Source organism: Euwallacea fornicatus, chromosome 4, assembly GCF_040115645.1.
Source record: "Euwallacea fornicatus isolate EFF26 chromosome 4, ASM4011564v1, whole genome shotgun sequence".
Classification (NCBI taxonomy): domain Eukaryota; kingdom Metazoa; phylum Arthropoda; class Insecta; order Coleoptera; family Curculionidae; genus Euwallacea; species Euwallacea fornicatus.
Window position 1 is genome coordinate 1269977 of NC_089544.1, and position 16199 is coordinate 1286175.

Here is a 16199-nt window from a genome sequence, read left to right on the forward strand (position 1 = left end):
TAAATTAATGCAGAAGAGAAATCAAAAATACCTGCATGAATAAACACTCAAAGTTGCTTTCAAAATATAATATGTATATTTTACAATATATTTTTTTGTTGGAAACAGACTTTACTCCCACAGAGTGAGCAAATGTCAAAGTTTATACAGAGTGTCTTATAGTTAATAGTACACCTGCACATCTGACCTCGGATTTCTAATGTGAAATTGTCAAGATTTAACCTAGTTTACAAATATTCAAACATAGGTAATGAGTGAAATACACGGCTGATTCGATACCTTGAATACCCGCATTATATGATTTAAAATCTTATTATGTACTCTATCAAGCTTGGCATCCGCTTTAAATTTAGCTAACTAAAAAGTGTAAGATCTATCAACAAAAATAATCTTTAAGTTTTACACCCTGTATTTAGACAATAGAGCTTTAAATTATACAAGTTGAAATAAATTTATTAAAATACTTTCCTTCCTTATGAGCAAAAGTGCTGCTTTTTCCTTGAATGGACGAAAAAAGTTCTGTGTTCTATGAAGGACGTATGAAAAATTATACTTTGCCACTGGCTTCCGTGTTACTAATAGATTTCTCTTTCTATACTACGAGCACTGAGGTTCGCAATGCGTATAAACATTGAAATGTGCACTCCCTATACAACAAAATTATGCATTAATATAAATATATTCCCGACGTTTAAAAGCGGATTGAACATTTTTTTTTATTTGAGAATAACACTCCACACATAAGTAAAGGTGGAATTGCAAACAATTCTGAGTTAAAACTAACTGAAAATTGTGTGTGACCCGACTTTAACCAACCTATAGCGTAGACCATGCAAACAGTCGCAAATTGTAAAAGCAACCAAATATAGGTACCACTCTCATTTAGTTAGAACAGAAAATAGGGAACGATAATAAGTATTAAATTATATCGCCGAATACTAAAAAAGGCCTTTTTGCTATTTGCTCATCGTGCCACTTCGGACAACCGAACATAAACGACGGGACTTCCCCGGTATCGTCAAACTAAAATGAATTGTAAAGGTGCGATTTTGAACTGTTTGCAGCTCCGGACAATTTCGTACGATGTTCAGTATGTTTCTATGAAATTGACCTGCAACTTCCACACAAATTCTTTTACCTTTTATTTACATTTTCACTCGAAATTCGGTATTTTTCCAGGACGAATCGCGGACACGCCATTAATACTGACAACTGAAACGTTATTGCTCTGTTTCCATAGACTTTTTGGCAATTTCTGATATTTATCTCTCATTTTAGCGTACTGTTTATTGTTTTGTCCACTCCATTGGCGCAGATTTTGAATACGGTGACAGATTTGTCATCGAAGTATTAACAGGGTGTTCGTTCGAGCCTCGGAGAAGAGTAAATTCTGTTTTCAGTTAATTTTAAGTCGAGTTCCAACACCCTGTACTTATCGGCATTATTCCCAAATAAAATAAAAGACGAAATTCATGAACACTCTATATCCCCTATTTTAAATAATTTTCATAATCAAAGTTGATCGCCATTTTAGGGCTGTTCGTTATCCTAGCATCCCCTACTCGATTGTGTATTCTATTGTAGTCTTCATTGTAGTTCCTCGGACCGCCAAACATATGCGTGGGTGGGTCTTTGGTGCCTCGTAAAATTAAGCGGGTCTCTCCTAAATGACCGCTGTTACCCTCCGGACCAACCTGCAATAAACACTTTTCCATGAACTATTTCAAAATGATCTGTTCATTACGTTATCAGAAATAATCAGCGTCCACAAACCGCTGGCCAATTCTCCCCAGGTCATGACAGACATAAAGCTCCAGTTCACGAAACCCTTCGGGCTTTTGTCGAATTTTCTAGGCGCCAGTAGTTGTACCATCGACCCTGTTGACCGTAATGGAGGAATTAAGGTTTTATTGAAAAACCTGCTGTAACGGGTACCTGCCGGGGAGGTCAAGTGGATCTCCAAAGATCCTCGGATTGTATAGTTTATGGTGGTTTTCACTTCTACGTGCTCGAGAAAAACAACTTCGTCGTCACTGCCCTGACAACCGGAGGTCGCCACGAATAATTTCAGGGGATTCCCGTACGAAAACGTGGCATTGTTAACCCTGAAAGAAATATTATCGATTGGCAATATTTTGATGGCAAAATTGCGAATTGGATAAATCGTTATTTCAAACACCACCAGGTTATCATAAACAAACGCTCTCGAACAGTTCCTTTATTGACATACAGGGCGTTAAAATTTCAGATTTCTTAGATCTGGGAGCAGCAAGTACCTACTTATTAAAGTGGATTTCACATTTTTTATCAGCAGGCACAGTGGTCCAGTTGGCGGCAGCCGAAACAAGTCCAAAAGCGTTCATTAAACCGAACCCAAATTTGGTGCTAAACCACAGGCCGGCGGCGTTTTTTTGCCAGCCTGGATTGTCGGCTACTGGTGCCAGTTCTGAGGTCCAGACTATAAGATGCTGGACATCGCGCCAAGTCAGAGACGGGCTGGAAATGTATCAGGTTAAGGTAAGTGGGAGTTATTAATATGGGCCGTACTTCACTTCCAGAGCTAAGGCAATTATACCCGCGGCTAGAGGGGCAGATGCGGAAGTTCCTGTGTGTTTGATCGTGCACTGGTTGTTTAAGTCCGTAGTCGCCTGATGGTTTAAAAAATTAATGAAATTTTCACTCAGTTTATTGCCTTATAAATCCCCGGTTCTGGTTTTAAAAGAAGCAGCTTTTGAAAATCTATTTAATTTCTGAATTTCCGCTAAGGCATGTCCCAGACACTTAAAAATAACGAACTATTTTACGACATTAATCTTTTTCGCGAACAGTTTATTTAGCTAGTTTTGAGATATTTAATGCCTTTAATTTACTTACAATCATTTGATCTTTGTAAGCTCCGCTGCTGTAAGTTACGGCTAACGTCGATGCGCAAGCCTCTCCATACCAGGGAAATGATCCCTTTTGGGAGGCACTTCCTATGGAAATTGTGTGCGGACTGGCAAGGTAACCATCGCAGTTGCAATTGTCGCCACGACTTCCTCCATTCCCCGATGCCCAAACATAGATAGACCCTTTGCCTCCTCTTCCCTTTGCAGACAAAATTGTATAAGAATATTGATGGGATAATCAACGGGTTGGTGGTCACGAATTACTTAAACTCTATGATCTAGAAGAACTAGATGTAGCATTCTTTTTTATAGTTTTATTCCCCCTTTTGGTAAATTGAGCATTAATCCATGGAGGTGAAATCGGAGAAAATGAAGTTTCCTGGTCATGATGTTATAACTTGTTGCGTTCTATATGATTGGTTGCGTCGACGCATGTCTCTGACAACAAATGTCACTTCAGGGACACTAATACTTAGCGGCGTTCTTTGTGCTACGTCCACTCCTTCTACGTCATTGCTCAAACCTGTTTTCCATACCTGTCTAATTCCCTTTTCTATAGCTTCTCTCGCCAATCTGCCTGGTCCATCTACAGTTTTTCCATCGTCGTTAGGGCCCCAGGAAGCACTGTAAATATCCACCAAATCTTGAGCGTATCCCAGGGCAGTTCCCTCGATTCGATCTGTGACTAGACCGTCTAACATCTTTACAGCCCCTAAAAATTCAACTATTTTCACCCAGGTCTATTGACTAATCCATATAATACCTATTCGAGCATTAAAAGCTATTCCAACTCCACATTTTTTGTTGTTTGCCACCATAGCCACTTCTCCCGCACATCTCGTACCATGACTGTTTGATTTGGTTACCTCGTACCGCGGCAATGGGTCGTGGGTTTCATCGTTGCAGTTGTAACTTATTTCAGGATCCTTAAGATCGGATTAGTCAAACAAATATTAAATCCGAAACTTCGTGCCTTACATAGTTAGGACTCAGATCTTCATGGGTGTATTCAATGCCGTCGTCTAAAACCGTAATCCTCACTCCTTTTCCAGAAATCCCCGCCCTGTAAACTGGTAGGACGTTGAGATCTAATTTGGGAAGGTCTAGTCTTGTTCTTGTGTCTTTCTATATGAGATTGAAAAGTCTCTAATAAATTAACGTGAATATATATATATATAAGACAAAATTTATTATTCCGAACACCTAGTAGTTCAAAGTGCGCCAATTGCCAACTAGTCGCTTGGTCAGGCCATGACAACATAAGGGTCTGGTTCTTAAAATTTCTTATTAGGTGGTAACAGGTACTCACAAGGTACCACTGCTGACTCCATAATTCGTCGTTAAAGGTCTGATCCATTTCTAACGAGACATAGCGCTTTTTCCTGGTTACGAGTTGACTCACGGTTTGGTTTTTTTTGTTTTTAATCATCGTTGTTTGAAATCGAATTGGTTCTTCAGACGTTCCTTCAATAAACTCATTTCCAATATCAACTCGTTTCACTCTGCTTAATGGAATATCAGCAGGATCTAATGGCATGAAGTCTCTTTTCTGACGTTGTTTCCAATTTTGTTCTTCGGCCCATAGTACCTGCATCGTTAACCGAAAATGATGTAGGTTGGTTGGTACCCTAAAATGCTGTTGGTACTTACTCTGATATCTTCAGATAAACTTCTGCTGACATGCCCTCGTTTCTGTTCGTTGGGAAGAAGGTGTTCTGGATTTTCTGTCGGGATCAGCACGTAGGTGTTTTCAAAGCCGAAAACCTGGAAATTGTATAGCAATTGAGGTAGTTGGCTCAGAGACAAGCTCCATCAGAAGGTGGAGAGTTTTAATCATGCATAGCACTCAACGGAAATGAATTGCTGACTGAATCAGCATTTTAATGGAGTTAACCGAATTAAAATATATATATGACTACGGATTATACAGGATTGGTAAAAATATTTGAGAACGGCTTAGCTTACCGAATATATCTAAAAAAACTTGAAAAAGATTGTGGTAATCCTTGGAGTTTTGTGATGTAATTGCGCCCCATCAAATGAACGGTAATACAAGGGTTATTGCCGAGTTTACATTTTTTTCCCTGGACACTGAAACTTTTATAATGTAGACAATTGATTTAATCAATAGTTTTTACGGCGATAACAAGCACTTAAATTTATTTAAACACTATTTCGAAATATGCAGGGTGAGTAAAAATGTATGCGTCCGTTAAGTGATCTTCTTTAAAAAATTAAATTCTACCACTGTATGATATTTTCGACTCACCCGGTATAATTGGATATGTTTTTTTAACGGGCCCAGAACCAAAACTAATGAGTTTTCCTGTGAAAATTAGACATGAAAATGCGTCGTCAGGTTCCATCTATCTGTTATTGTGTTGCCTATCCCCATCTAAACCCATCGAATAGGCGCCACAATGTGATTGCGTCATATTATTTTCACAATTTTAACGTCATTAACCGCATTAAACCTTTTCTTCTGTCTGCTCCAGGAAGTGAATACAGGCGAACATCTGGCTGAAACGCTTCTTTCTCACACGTGCCGCATGCCCTATGCCCATATCGCACCCCCTACACATACGTATATCGCACCTTACCCTTCTTTGATGCGTAACAAATTTCCGTCTTTCTCTTTCACATTTGTGTGGCTCTCATTTCTCTTTTCGCTTCATTAATAGGGATTATTTATTATCGGCAAAAACCATTGCACATACGTAATGGTGTAAACACATTCGGGATGGTCTATTTATAGAGGGTGTTAGACGCGTGCCAATCCACACGCCATTTTATCCGGCAGTGTTTCTGTGCTCCTGGTAAAAAGCGTCGATTTTCACCGAAGTGAAACTTGGGGAAATGCCCGAATGTTGGGGGGAAACCTATCGGGAAAAGTGGAGAAAATGGTTGGAGAAGCCCGCGGTGAAAAGCGGCCAAGTTATTTTGGCCTTTGGACCTACGGGGGTACTTACTATAGTAGGGGCTATTTGGGGGTCACCTGAACATTTTAGGTTGGGGAAACTAAGTTGAAACGATCCGATAAGGACACGGCAACTATGAGCGGTGCCCTCATCATCCTTGCGGGATGAATTATTTACTTGTATTTAATTGCACCTTAAAAGAGGTCATGTTTCTATCATTTTAAATGAATCGTCTATCGAGTTTTTTTATTATAATAATTGCTGCATCAATTGCTTCAGATTTCTTTACTTAACGCCCTAACAAAGATGAGGATATTTTAAGAAATTAATATTATATTAACATTCCCAGTAGGGCGGAATTCAAAATTAAAATATTCATCTGGAAAGTTTAATTTTACTTGGTTTTAATTTTCAATTTATTTGAGGTCTTTACACTCGTAAAATTTATAAAGGATGTACAAAAAATTGTATTGTTAAGTGAGAGTGCTTAACAATACAACACATCTTTCGCGCGTGAATTTAAATTTGAGCATCTATATAATAACGAAGCGACTATAAGTGCCCGTAAATTTGATAGAGATAAAAAAAAACGAAAGAAAAAATTAAAGAAATTATAATGAAAATATGGCGTCCCGTTGGAAATTTTACAAAAGGTCTTTCGTTATTCAAAAATTCGTTATCTACAGAATAATTTTTTATTTCAGCTTTGCGAAAACTTGAGCTCACCACACTCATTTTTCCACTAACTTGGCAGTTTTTTATATTGTAAACTGAAAACGCTTAATCTGGATGTCCATTAATCTCTCCATCAGTACCAATCACTCTCCAACATACTTTCTTGTAGGTATCGTAATTTTACGGACAAATCACTTATCGAATTAAATGAAATCGATTGTTAAAACGTATTTTTATCTACTTACCAATTTATCCAGATTAGGCAAATAATGGAAATATAATTCAGTGCAATTTGAATAAGAAATTTCGTAATGGTCCGAGCAGTTGTGAATAATTACCGTCTTGGTCGAAACTTTCTTGAGAAGATTCAGAAGTCATGCAATCTCTGTTTGGTACTGACTTCGAACTTAAGCTTCAAGATTTTTTTCAGTATTTTAGAAAAACGAAATTGTGTGGGAAAGGGCCGAATTGAAAAATATGTGTAATGTTGAGGAAACTGGTTATCCTAAGGAGATCTTTTCCTCTGTTGATAGGCTCATTTTTTTTTGCGGATTAGCAACGCTTAGTAAAGATGTGCATTGGGTGAGTAGAAGGTAATAATTGAAGTAATTATGTGTATTTAAAAAACATATTACTGTTTCATACATAACAAAATGTAATTAATACAGATAAGGATTAATAAATATTTTTTTACTTTTAATATTAATAATTAAATTTAATTAAATTAAAGGAATACTACAGTAAAACATGAACTTTAAGTCAATTACCACCAGTATTTATGGAACCTCCCCTATAAAGCGGGAAACGAATCAAATCACTGACGATTATTTCTGCGCTGTGACGTGATTAGACGCCCGTGGTCAGAGAGGACATGGCTTCCCGATGTGGATCGGCGTCTTATTTGCACGACGATCGCCGCGTCTCCAGGCGTCGCCGTCGGTCAGTTTCACGCCGCGAAAACCGCCAAATAGGAGTAGGAGGACAGAAGTTAACAGAAAGGGAAATGGAGAATGGAGAAAATTGAAGCAGGCGTCTAAAATAGATCAATATGAAATATACGTAGCCTTTTCATGCAGGAGAAGGAAAATTAATGCGACGCCTAGCGTCGGGACGTCCATTTAGAAATTGTCTCGCCGTAATCAACGTGGATATTAAAGCGGTGAAAGTTTTCGTCTTAAATAGACGTGTGTTGTGAAATGAGCACACTAAAAAACGGAATTTTTCGAAAATTCAAAGAAATTTGAAATTGAAATTTTGTCCGCGAACTTTGGCGTCGTGACGATGCCAATGTCGATGCAGCAGCGCTCTCCAAACCGGGACGCCTTTTATCAGGATCGCATAAAAATAACGAGCTATATTTTTCTGTATCATACATGACGGTTTTCGGCACGAGCCAACCCTAAAAATAGTTGCATATCCCCCACACTAGCGCACGTGCGACCCGTTATGATTCAACGTACGGCCCCCATTGTTTCATACGACATCGTAACGTACAAACCAGGAAACCTATGCAGTGCACTGAAGTTCAAACAGCAATACAGGATGTCTCGTCATTAAAGCCTCTCGTTTTTTTCTTTTTCATTTTCGAAAACAGTGTTTTATGAAGAGTCAGTTAAATGGAACGATTTTTTGAAAATTTAATAAGAACTAATATCTGGTTTAATACTGGCTTTAAGCTTTACTCTTTTCCTGAAAAGTGGAAAAAAGTGAAACAATGCATTTTCAACTTTGCCTTGTAGTTTCTAAAGCAAGTTGAAAGTGATTTTGAAGATAAAATCGTATTGGGCACTTTTTTACGTCGTTCTTCTTAACACCAATTCTAAAAAACTGCACAAAACTAGCCCGTCGCTTAAACCCTAAAATCAATTATATTTAATTAAATGTATATTATATGCTTATAGATATTGTATTAAAATGAGTAAGCAACAATCCATGTATTCCGGCCCTGTTGATCTATCGATCTTTCTTGGAAAGCTCACGTGTTGCCGCTTCGCTATCTCAATGTCTCTAATCGCCCCGCCTCTTTTACCGGGAATTACAGTTTTCTGTTTTTACACATCGACCGATCAATTCCGTTTTCAGACGAATTTCCCAAAAAATCGGTCGAATTTAACAAATGTTTTGAAAGCATTCAAATTGAGGTGCCACAACCTCTACAAATAGTGCCTAAAACACTTGAGATTTAACAATTCGGGTTCTTTTTTTGATAGAATTGTGATCCTCAGCACAACGATTCAAAATTGCCGCGCTACGTGCAACGCCGGCGACAAAGAGAGAAAACCCAAGCCGGCTTGGTTCTGTCTCACACTACCGGGCGGCCATTTGACTGTGGCCCCGCAAGCTTTGCGAAATTTGTTCTGTGTTCTTTTAGTTTTTCAAGTCATATTTGGCTGGAAAATACAATGGAGACTACACAAAACGGTTCTGGGGGCGGCAAATCGGGTCTGGAAGAAGAGAAGAAGTTGTTTGTTGGTGGCCTTACCCTAGAAACGACGGAAAAGGAGTTGCAGGACTACTTCGGCCAGTTCGGCGCCATCCAAAACGTGACTATCAAAGTGAACCCCCAAACGGGTAAGTCCAAAGGATTTGCTTTCGTTACTTTCGGCACTGCCGACGTCGTTGATCAAGTGCTGTCGCAAAAAGAGCATGTAATCAATGGCAAAACTGTTGATGCCAAAAAGGCCAAAGCAAAGCCAGGGAAAATTTTCGTCGGAGGCATCACTTCTGATTTGACGGACGATGATATCAAGAACTACTTTTCCCAATTTGGCAATATTACCCAAGTGGAGATGCCCTTTGATAAAACGAAAAATCAAAGAAAAGGCTTCTGTTTCATCACCTTCGAGAATGATGCCATTGTGAAGGAGCTGCTCAAAAAGCCCAAGCAAACCATCAAAGACAAACAAGTAGATGTTAAGAAGGCGGCCACTCAACCAAACAACATGATGGGAGGACGTGGTGGCTGGGCAGGTGGCCGAGGAGGACGTGGTGGACGAGGAGGCGGATGGGGTGGTGGATGGGGAGGCCCTGGTGGCTGGAATGACTACAGTTATGGGGGAGGCTATGATAACGGTTATGGAGGCGGCGGCGGCGGTGGTGGCAGCTACGATTACTATGGTGGTGGCGGAGGATATGGCGGTGGTTACGGAATGGAATCCAGTTATGGACAAAGTGGAGGTGGCTATGGGGGTGGTCGTGGTGGTGGCCGAGGAGGCCGTGGAGGAGGTGGAGGCCGAGGAGGCCAGAGGCATCAGCCTTACTAACCAGTGTATATGATAGTTTTAGGGGTAAATGTGTGAAAGTTCGTGCATTGAGCATGTTGTGTTCATAAAAAAAAACTGAAACAGTGAAGCGCGTCGTATCTTCCATTGCCTAGAAGTTCATTCGGACATCGAAATTGATCTTTGAATGCACTTCTTTTTGTATTGTTTCTCCAACAATAACTTGTTTAAACGCATTAAGGATATTTTTGTAAAAGTTCTTGTGTTTTTATTTCAGTTATGGTCCTGACTTATTCAGAGTCCTAAAGGTAATATAGTTCTCAAATTTAAACTTTAAAATTATCTTATTTCCATTATAATGATAACAATAACGAATAAATAATCTCTCTACAACTCTTCTCTTTTTTTACAAAGGCATTTACATAATTATGTAAAAATCTACCTCTGATATTTATTGAAACAAACCTTTTTTATATAAATTGAAAAAACACCAAAAAAATAGAAAAATTATATAAAAATGAAAAACTGTAGAAAAGGATTTTCTACTAAGGGCACAAATGAGTATTAGTAGCGCTTATTTTGCTACCATGGGTGAGAATATTTTTTAAATAAATTTGTAGAATAAACATGGTAAGGTGGTGTTTTATTGATTTATAAAATCAAAAAATGTTTCGTTCGTTTTACCGCCAAATCCCGACCGGTGTTCAGTAACCTAAAATTGCTGTGGATTCACGATGTTTTTATTGTGGAGTTAAATTTATTTATTTCCTGCGATAACAAAATTGTTACAATTTTATAAGTCAAGTTTAAATCTTAAATTGACGATTAAAACTTAACACGCGCTACTCCGAGGACAACAAAATGGCGGCATTGGCGTCATCAAGATTGAGGAAAGGTTATTCCACTCTTTATTTTGGCGAGATTTCGCATTGATTATTCCCCACGGCCAAATTATTCGCGGGTGTTGGACAATGGTTCGCATGCTCAATTTATAGTTTTTATTTATAATAATTTGTATGTGATTCTCATGAGATTATATTGAGACCAAATATTAAATTGAGTAATGGTACGTTTCCGAGCCGAAAAATTTATTATTTTTTAAATTATATTTACACTGGGTTAATTTGCTTTTATCACTAGCATTTTATTTTACCTTTCGAACAAATAATATACCGCGAAAAACCTAACATTTTAAACTTTTTCCTAAAAAAATGTTAATTGATTTCAAACTAGTGGCGTCCTTTGTGATTACCGTGCCGATCTAAAGAAGAGGAGAAACTTCTTTGTCGACGGCACGCCATTTTAGTTTTCGATTTTTTGTCGCTTCAGTTTCGGAAACGTTATAGTTTTACCCTCCCAAAAGATGGAAAGGTGAGTTACACGGTAAAGTTTGAATATCCTCGACTCAACAATCTGTTTTACTCGCGCGGAAAGTGCCGATTTCAGTACTAGTTGCACGCTACGCTATTTTCGGTACTCGCGTGCGATAAAGAATTCTTTACCACTCGTACTGGTTGCGAAGCGTTATCCCCCCCTGCAGAAAAAAATACTGAAAAGGCACATCCTTCAACATTTTCTTTTATTTTCCGTGGTTTTCATGCACGAAAGTCAATTACAAACCTCTTTGGCGTAAACTTAAGCAAAATCATATGCTGCAATTAACATAATTTGCTTGCTACGTCATTTCATTCACTAAACGATTCCCAAAGTTCATTCTTACTACTTTAGGGAATCCAATAATATTGCGTTTTTAGGTCCTGAGAGCAGTTTATTCTATCTACAACTACACCCTGATAGCAAACTGCATGATTTTCATAATTTTCGAATTAATCGCCTTTCGAAGGGCCTTGGAGGATGTTCCTACTTTTTTGAGTCAAATTGCTATGATGTTCACTCACGTTATCTGTATGGTCAAACTATGGATGCTCATTTATCGAAAGGAACAAGTAGCAAAGATAAAAGCAAAACTTCAGAATAAACATTTCGAATATGTCTCTATAGGTAATATTAATTTTATTTAAAAAAAATAGAAAATTTTATTTTTAGCTTTCATTTATTTCATTTAATAAATGCAACTTAATTTTAGCTATTTAATATTTTTTCAATTTGACTTTCAGATGATTTTCAGCCTGGCAAGAAAATGCACAAAGAAACGCTTTTTATAAAGTTTGTCTCAATGTTCATATTTGCAGTGTATGTTATTGTCGGAATCTTAGGCCACTTCACTGCAGCCATAATGGTGAACAAAAACTCCTCATCAGGAACCTTCTCGGGAAATGTCTCCTGCCAATCTTTTATTCCTTACAACTTCTATTATCCATTTAACACTAGTACTCCGAGGAAATGCCATTATGCTCTAATTTACATGGACATAAACTTAGACATTTGCGCATTTTACATTGCACGTATATACGAGTTTAACTCTTTATTTTTCGTTTTGAGCAATTGCTAAACTAAACTTTTTTAGTTCTTGATATGATATTTGTCCTGTTTTTGCACGTATTGGCTATTCAATTAAATATTCTTAGCAAAGCTTTCATTACTATACGGAAACGGTGCTTAAGGAAGATGAAAATGGATCTAAATATTCGTTTGTTTCGTGATGCTGACCATAAAGAGTTCGAGCAGGAAATGTATAGTGAACTTGTCCATTGTACGAAACATCTTTGCTTATTAATTGGGTAAATAGCAATAGCGTTCACATTACAAATCACATGCAATTTTCGTTTTAGAGTGCGTCAAGATATAGAAAGTCTTTTCTCTTTCATTACTTTATTCCAAGTCACTGCATCACTGCTGATATCAGCATCCTGTCTCTTCGCTGCAGCAACGGTCAGTGTTGCACCAACATGGTATTTGCTATATTTTGTGAACTTTGATATCGTTTTCAGGTGCCTGTAAGCTCACCTAACTTCTTTTCCCAACTGCAATACTTTTCAGCAATATTATCGCAAATTTTCATATATTGCTGGTTTGGAAACAAGATAACACACGCGGTAAATCTGAGATATGACGAAGAGTTTGATTTATCATCTCGAGTGGGTCATTACAACATTTTCACATTATTTGTATGCTTCAGAGCTCAGAATTACCAACGGCGATCTATAAAAGTGACTGGTTAGGCTGCAGCCGACGATTTAAACAAGCAATGTTAATGTCAATGAAGAGAATGGAGAGACCTCTTTATGTTTCCATTGGGAAATTCACGCCTTTGTCCCTTTCAACGCTACTGGCGGTAAGCGAAATAACCTTTTTAATTTGTACCAGGATCTAGGGCACAATTTTGTCAAAAAATTCGATTGAAACATGGACACAGTCAGAGTCTCCAATCCTTCCATGAATTATCGCCACCTTTCTGGTCGATCAGTAGAGATTTTTACTGATCGATACACAACGTTCATCCATTTACTTCACTGTTGGTTAACATTGTACTTTGCTATATGGAAGCTTTCGCACGCTATCCTCAATGATCGAGTAACTACTAACTGTTATCAGTTACATTTTTACAGTATTTATGTTACTTTCAGGTACTAAGGGGTTCTTTTTCGTATTTTACGTTATTCCAGAGAGCTGGGCAGATTTAATGGGTACATCGACACACGTTTAATCAATTATTATAGCTATGAGTAATTGTATGAGCACAGATAATAAACAAATTTCATGCCTTTCGTTTTTGGGCCATTTATCGATCTCTTTTTAGTACCCTGGAATGCGTCAATTGAAATGCTAGTTGTGTAATAAGAACGATTAGACGCGATATACCGGGTGGATCAGAAAAATCGTTAAAGTTTTTCGAATCACTCAAAAGTACAGGAAAAAAATCGGTTAACTCATCACTGTCTATGTTACTACAACGAATAACGGTTGGTGCAAATCAATTAATATTAATCGTGGTAATTAATTTTCCAGACCGATTTTCCCATTTCCCGTATTATTACTAGTTGACGTCAATAACATTTTTCGCAAATTACTTTCCACCTTAATTCCTAGATAAAACCTCTGTAAATAGCGGGCCATATGGCACGGAATATAGTACGTTAGTGGAACGTGTTTCCCTTTCCATATTATCCATTAATGAACCCAATGCATATATGCTTTGGAATTTCTGTGCTAATACGCCTATGGTACCAGCTCCTGAGTGTGCCATAAAATGATCGATATAAAAGAAATTAATGAAACAGAACTGGAGTTGTGAGAGTGATTTTTTGATTTGAATGGAATTATTTCGGAAATTTAATTTTTTTTTTATGAGGGTTTAATGGGATTTTCTTCAGTGGGAAAGCGTGGGAAGGTCTTGGTAAAACGTTGGTTGGTATATCGGGTAATCTAAGATAATACGAATACATAAACCCACAGTAATTTTATCATATCATTTTTTAATAAATTCTTAATGATCGATTATTAATTTTTTCGTTGTCTATTCAACTTTATTTAAATTGCAACATTCAACTTACCGGTCCTTTATACACATATCCAGTTTCAACTGCAAGAAGCTCAGCAACCAGAGGTCCACCTTCAATACGAATCACCAGTTCTTTGGCACTTGCGATTGTTAACAGTAAAATCATTATCGAAACTATTTGACATTGTGCATAGATCATACTGAAAGATTATTAACTATTAATAGGCCCCGCAACATCAAATTTTAGACGTATTTTGATTGGTCAGAAGCAACAACTTACTTTATCATCGCGAAGGATTATTTCAGAATTAATCACCTTGAAAAAAAATTTGAAAATTTTTATTTTTGTTAAAATAACTTAAATCTCTGGAGTGTCTATTAACCGATTGCCGGAAAAGGAAGAACTGCTGGAAATATCTGAACGGTGGCGAAAACGAGTGAATGCTGAAACGTTGTGCATTGGTTTTTCCAATACCGATGGATAACGGTATTGTTATTGGTTTTTGGGAACATCGTTCCAATGCAGGTTAATTTTGTGATTATTTAATTGTCTTATGAAACTAACTAAAATTCAGTTAAATTTAATTTCATCCATTTTATTACGTTTTATTTACTAATTTATTTTATTTTGGTAATTGAGGTACCAAAAACCGAATTAATTGATGATGGCAGTACTGTAGGCGCTTGCCCCTGACACGCCTACCACGGTGGCGCCAAGTTCGTGTGAGATTCACATATATGAACTGTTTCCATTTATTTGATTTTTTTTCTACTGAATCTCCCAATTAAGACAAAATTTCGAGGGAAAAAAAATATCTAAATCGAAACGGGACTGAAAATCGAACGGTCAGTGTGGTGTTAGAAAAAAATTTGGGGTAGATGTTCCTTAGCCCGGCAATATTGTAGATTCTTGCGAGCGTGAGAAAATCAGGAACATGTGTTGCAAATGTTAGGAGGTATAAGCAAAAAATATACATATTTGTTACCCCTGTATTTCATAACATAGCTTTACAGTTCACATAAACTTTTCTTGTTCGTATAAACTTGAATTATCTTTTATGTCATACTAAGAAACTCGAATCGACGTCTCATAAAATTTAATGTCGATTTGCTCATTTTTCTGTTATTATTTGGTAAAGTGCTCAAACTTGAAAACTAGTGCTCAGAAGCGCTTAAAAAGTATTCATATGGATGATTGCTTTTTTCAGTGTTGCCATATTGTAAGAGTTGTTGGAAGTATAGGAAAATCTGAGTTTTATATATTTTTATAATATTTTTCTGTTAAACAATTCGACGACATGGTCTTTCACGTCAGTTGGTAGATTCTTGAGACCACGATGATACAGTAATTTTTCTAACCCTCCTCTCTTCGCCTCTAGTCCATTTCTTCGTTCAAAAAGACTAAAAAGGGTCTTTTTGGAAAGCTCACTCCTCAAAAATTAGAAATAGCAACATCGCTTCAACAATTGCCACCAACGCTTCCTGATTCCACTAATACGAATCAGTCTCTCCTACATTTGTTTTCTTAGAACATGTAAACATGACTTAATCGTGTTAATCCCGTGAATTTCAGCTTGTCTGTCACGGGACAATAAATTGTAATTAAATCAATTCCCAAATCCCTTAAAGTCTAAAGTATCTGAACGTGGGACATGAGTGGAATGTATTTAAAAATAAATCGATGGGACAAGGATTTTTTCAGCGCGTTGACTTCTATTGAAATTAGAGATGTTTAATCATCATTTTAGTTCTTCTTTCTTTACTCATAACGTTAATCGAATACCAAAAAAACTTATAGCTGTTTCCTATAAAACAACCTTTTGACGTTAAATAAAATAAACAAAATAAATAGATTTAAAAAAACCGGACGATCCTGAGATTATTTGTAATTATCCTCGTAGATAGCCATACTGATGAGACATTCCACAATATTCGTATTTAGATCCAATCCAATCCGGTCGTGTGTATATCCCAAAAAATGTTATTTAATAACGTCACATTCACGTGTTTACATGAACTTTTGATTACCTGTACCTTCACGACGTCATTTCTACGTCATCTTTTGACATTTTCTATTAGTACCTTCAAAGAGTTT

The 16199-nt window shown here is 37.2% G+C and overlaps 3 protein-coding genes across 9 annotated transcripts; 2 read left to right on the forward strand and 1 right to left on the reverse strand.

Annotated features, from left to right (window-relative positions):
- Positions 1–53: 53 nt before the first annotated feature.
- On the reverse strand, positions 54–14490 carry LOC136350840 (neuroendocrine convertase 1-like). Of its 6 annotated transcripts, none has more exons than XM_066302931.1 (13): positions 14385–14490; positions 14157–14304; positions 4539–4652; positions 4198–4476; positions 3867–4013; positions 3652–3814; positions 3425–3600; positions 2875–3087; positions 2548–2648; positions 2281–2496; positions 1936–2105; positions 1745–1878; positions 54–1694 (listed from the first exon to the last, which is right to left on the reverse strand). In XM_066302931.1, the coding sequence occupies exons 1-13, from the start codon at positions 14390–14392 to the stop codon at positions 1491–1493; spliced, it is 2073 nt and encodes a 690-aa protein (XP_066159028.1). In that variant the 5' UTR covers positions 14393–14490; the 3' UTR covers positions 54–1490. The 6 variants fall into 6 exon arrangements, with proteins under 6 accessions (XP_066159028.1, XP_066159033.1, XP_066159032.1 ...); XM_066302936.1 differs by lacking the exons at positions 14157–14304; positions 14385–14490 and adding exons at positions 5158–5408; positions 5489–6109 and having other exon boundaries at positions 4539–4979; XM_066302935.1 differs by lacking the exons at positions 14157–14304; positions 14385–14490 and adding exons at positions 4854–4979; positions 5158–6109.
- On the forward strand, positions 2453–13370 carry LOC136350841 (odorant receptor 94b-like). Of its 2 annotated transcripts, none has more exons than XM_066302939.1 (8): positions 2453–2517; positions 11457–11703; positions 11820–12107; positions 12170–12383; positions 12435–12534; positions 12594–12698; positions 12782–12937; positions 13230–13370. In XM_066302939.1, exons 1-8 carry the CDS (start codon positions 2503–2505, stop codon positions 13284–13286), a joined length of 1182 nt encoding a protein of 393 aa, XP_066159036.1. In that variant the 5' UTR covers positions 2453–2502; the 3' UTR covers positions 13287–13370. The 2 variants fall into 2 exon arrangements, with proteins under 2 accessions (XP_066159036.1, XP_066159035.1); XM_066302938.1 differs by lacking the exon at positions 2453–2517 and adding an exon at positions 6610–7063.
- LOC136350842 (RNA-binding protein squid-like) lies at positions 8780–10095 on the forward strand. Its single transcript, XM_066302940.1, has one exon. The coding sequence runs from the start codon at positions 8884–8886 to the stop codon at positions 9742–9744; it is 861 nt and encodes a 286-aa protein (XP_066159037.1). The 5' UTR covers positions 8780–8883; the 3' UTR covers positions 9745–10095.
- Positions 14491–16199: the final 1709 nt, after the last annotated feature.

Coding starts and splice junctions, on each gene's coding strand:
- LOC136350841 (XM_066302938.1), top strand. CDS start 6,959: ATGTGTAATGTTGAGGAAACTGGTTATCCTAAGGAGATCTTTTCCTCT. Junction 7,064..11,456: donor TTAGTAAAGATGTGCATTGG/GTGAGTAGAAGG, acceptor TTGCGTTTTTAG/GTCCTGAGAGCAGTTTATTC. Junction 12,535..12,593: donor GTCTCTTCGCTGCAGCAACG/GTCAGTGTTGCA, acceptor TATCGTTTTCAG/GTGCCTGTAAGCTCACCTAA.
- LOC136350842 (XM_066302940.1), top strand. CDS start 8,884: ATGGAGACTACACAAAACGGTTCTGGGGGCGGCAAATCGGGTCTGGAA.
- LOC136350840 (XM_066302931.1), bottom strand. Junction 2,106..2,280: donor TGTGAAATCCACTTTAATAA/GTAGGTACTTGC, acceptor TATTTCTTTCAG/GGTTAACAATGCCACGTTTT. Junction 1,879..1,935: donor CCACTTGACCTCCCCGGCAG/GTACCCGTTACA, acceptor TACGGTCAACAG/GGTCGATGGTACAACTACTG.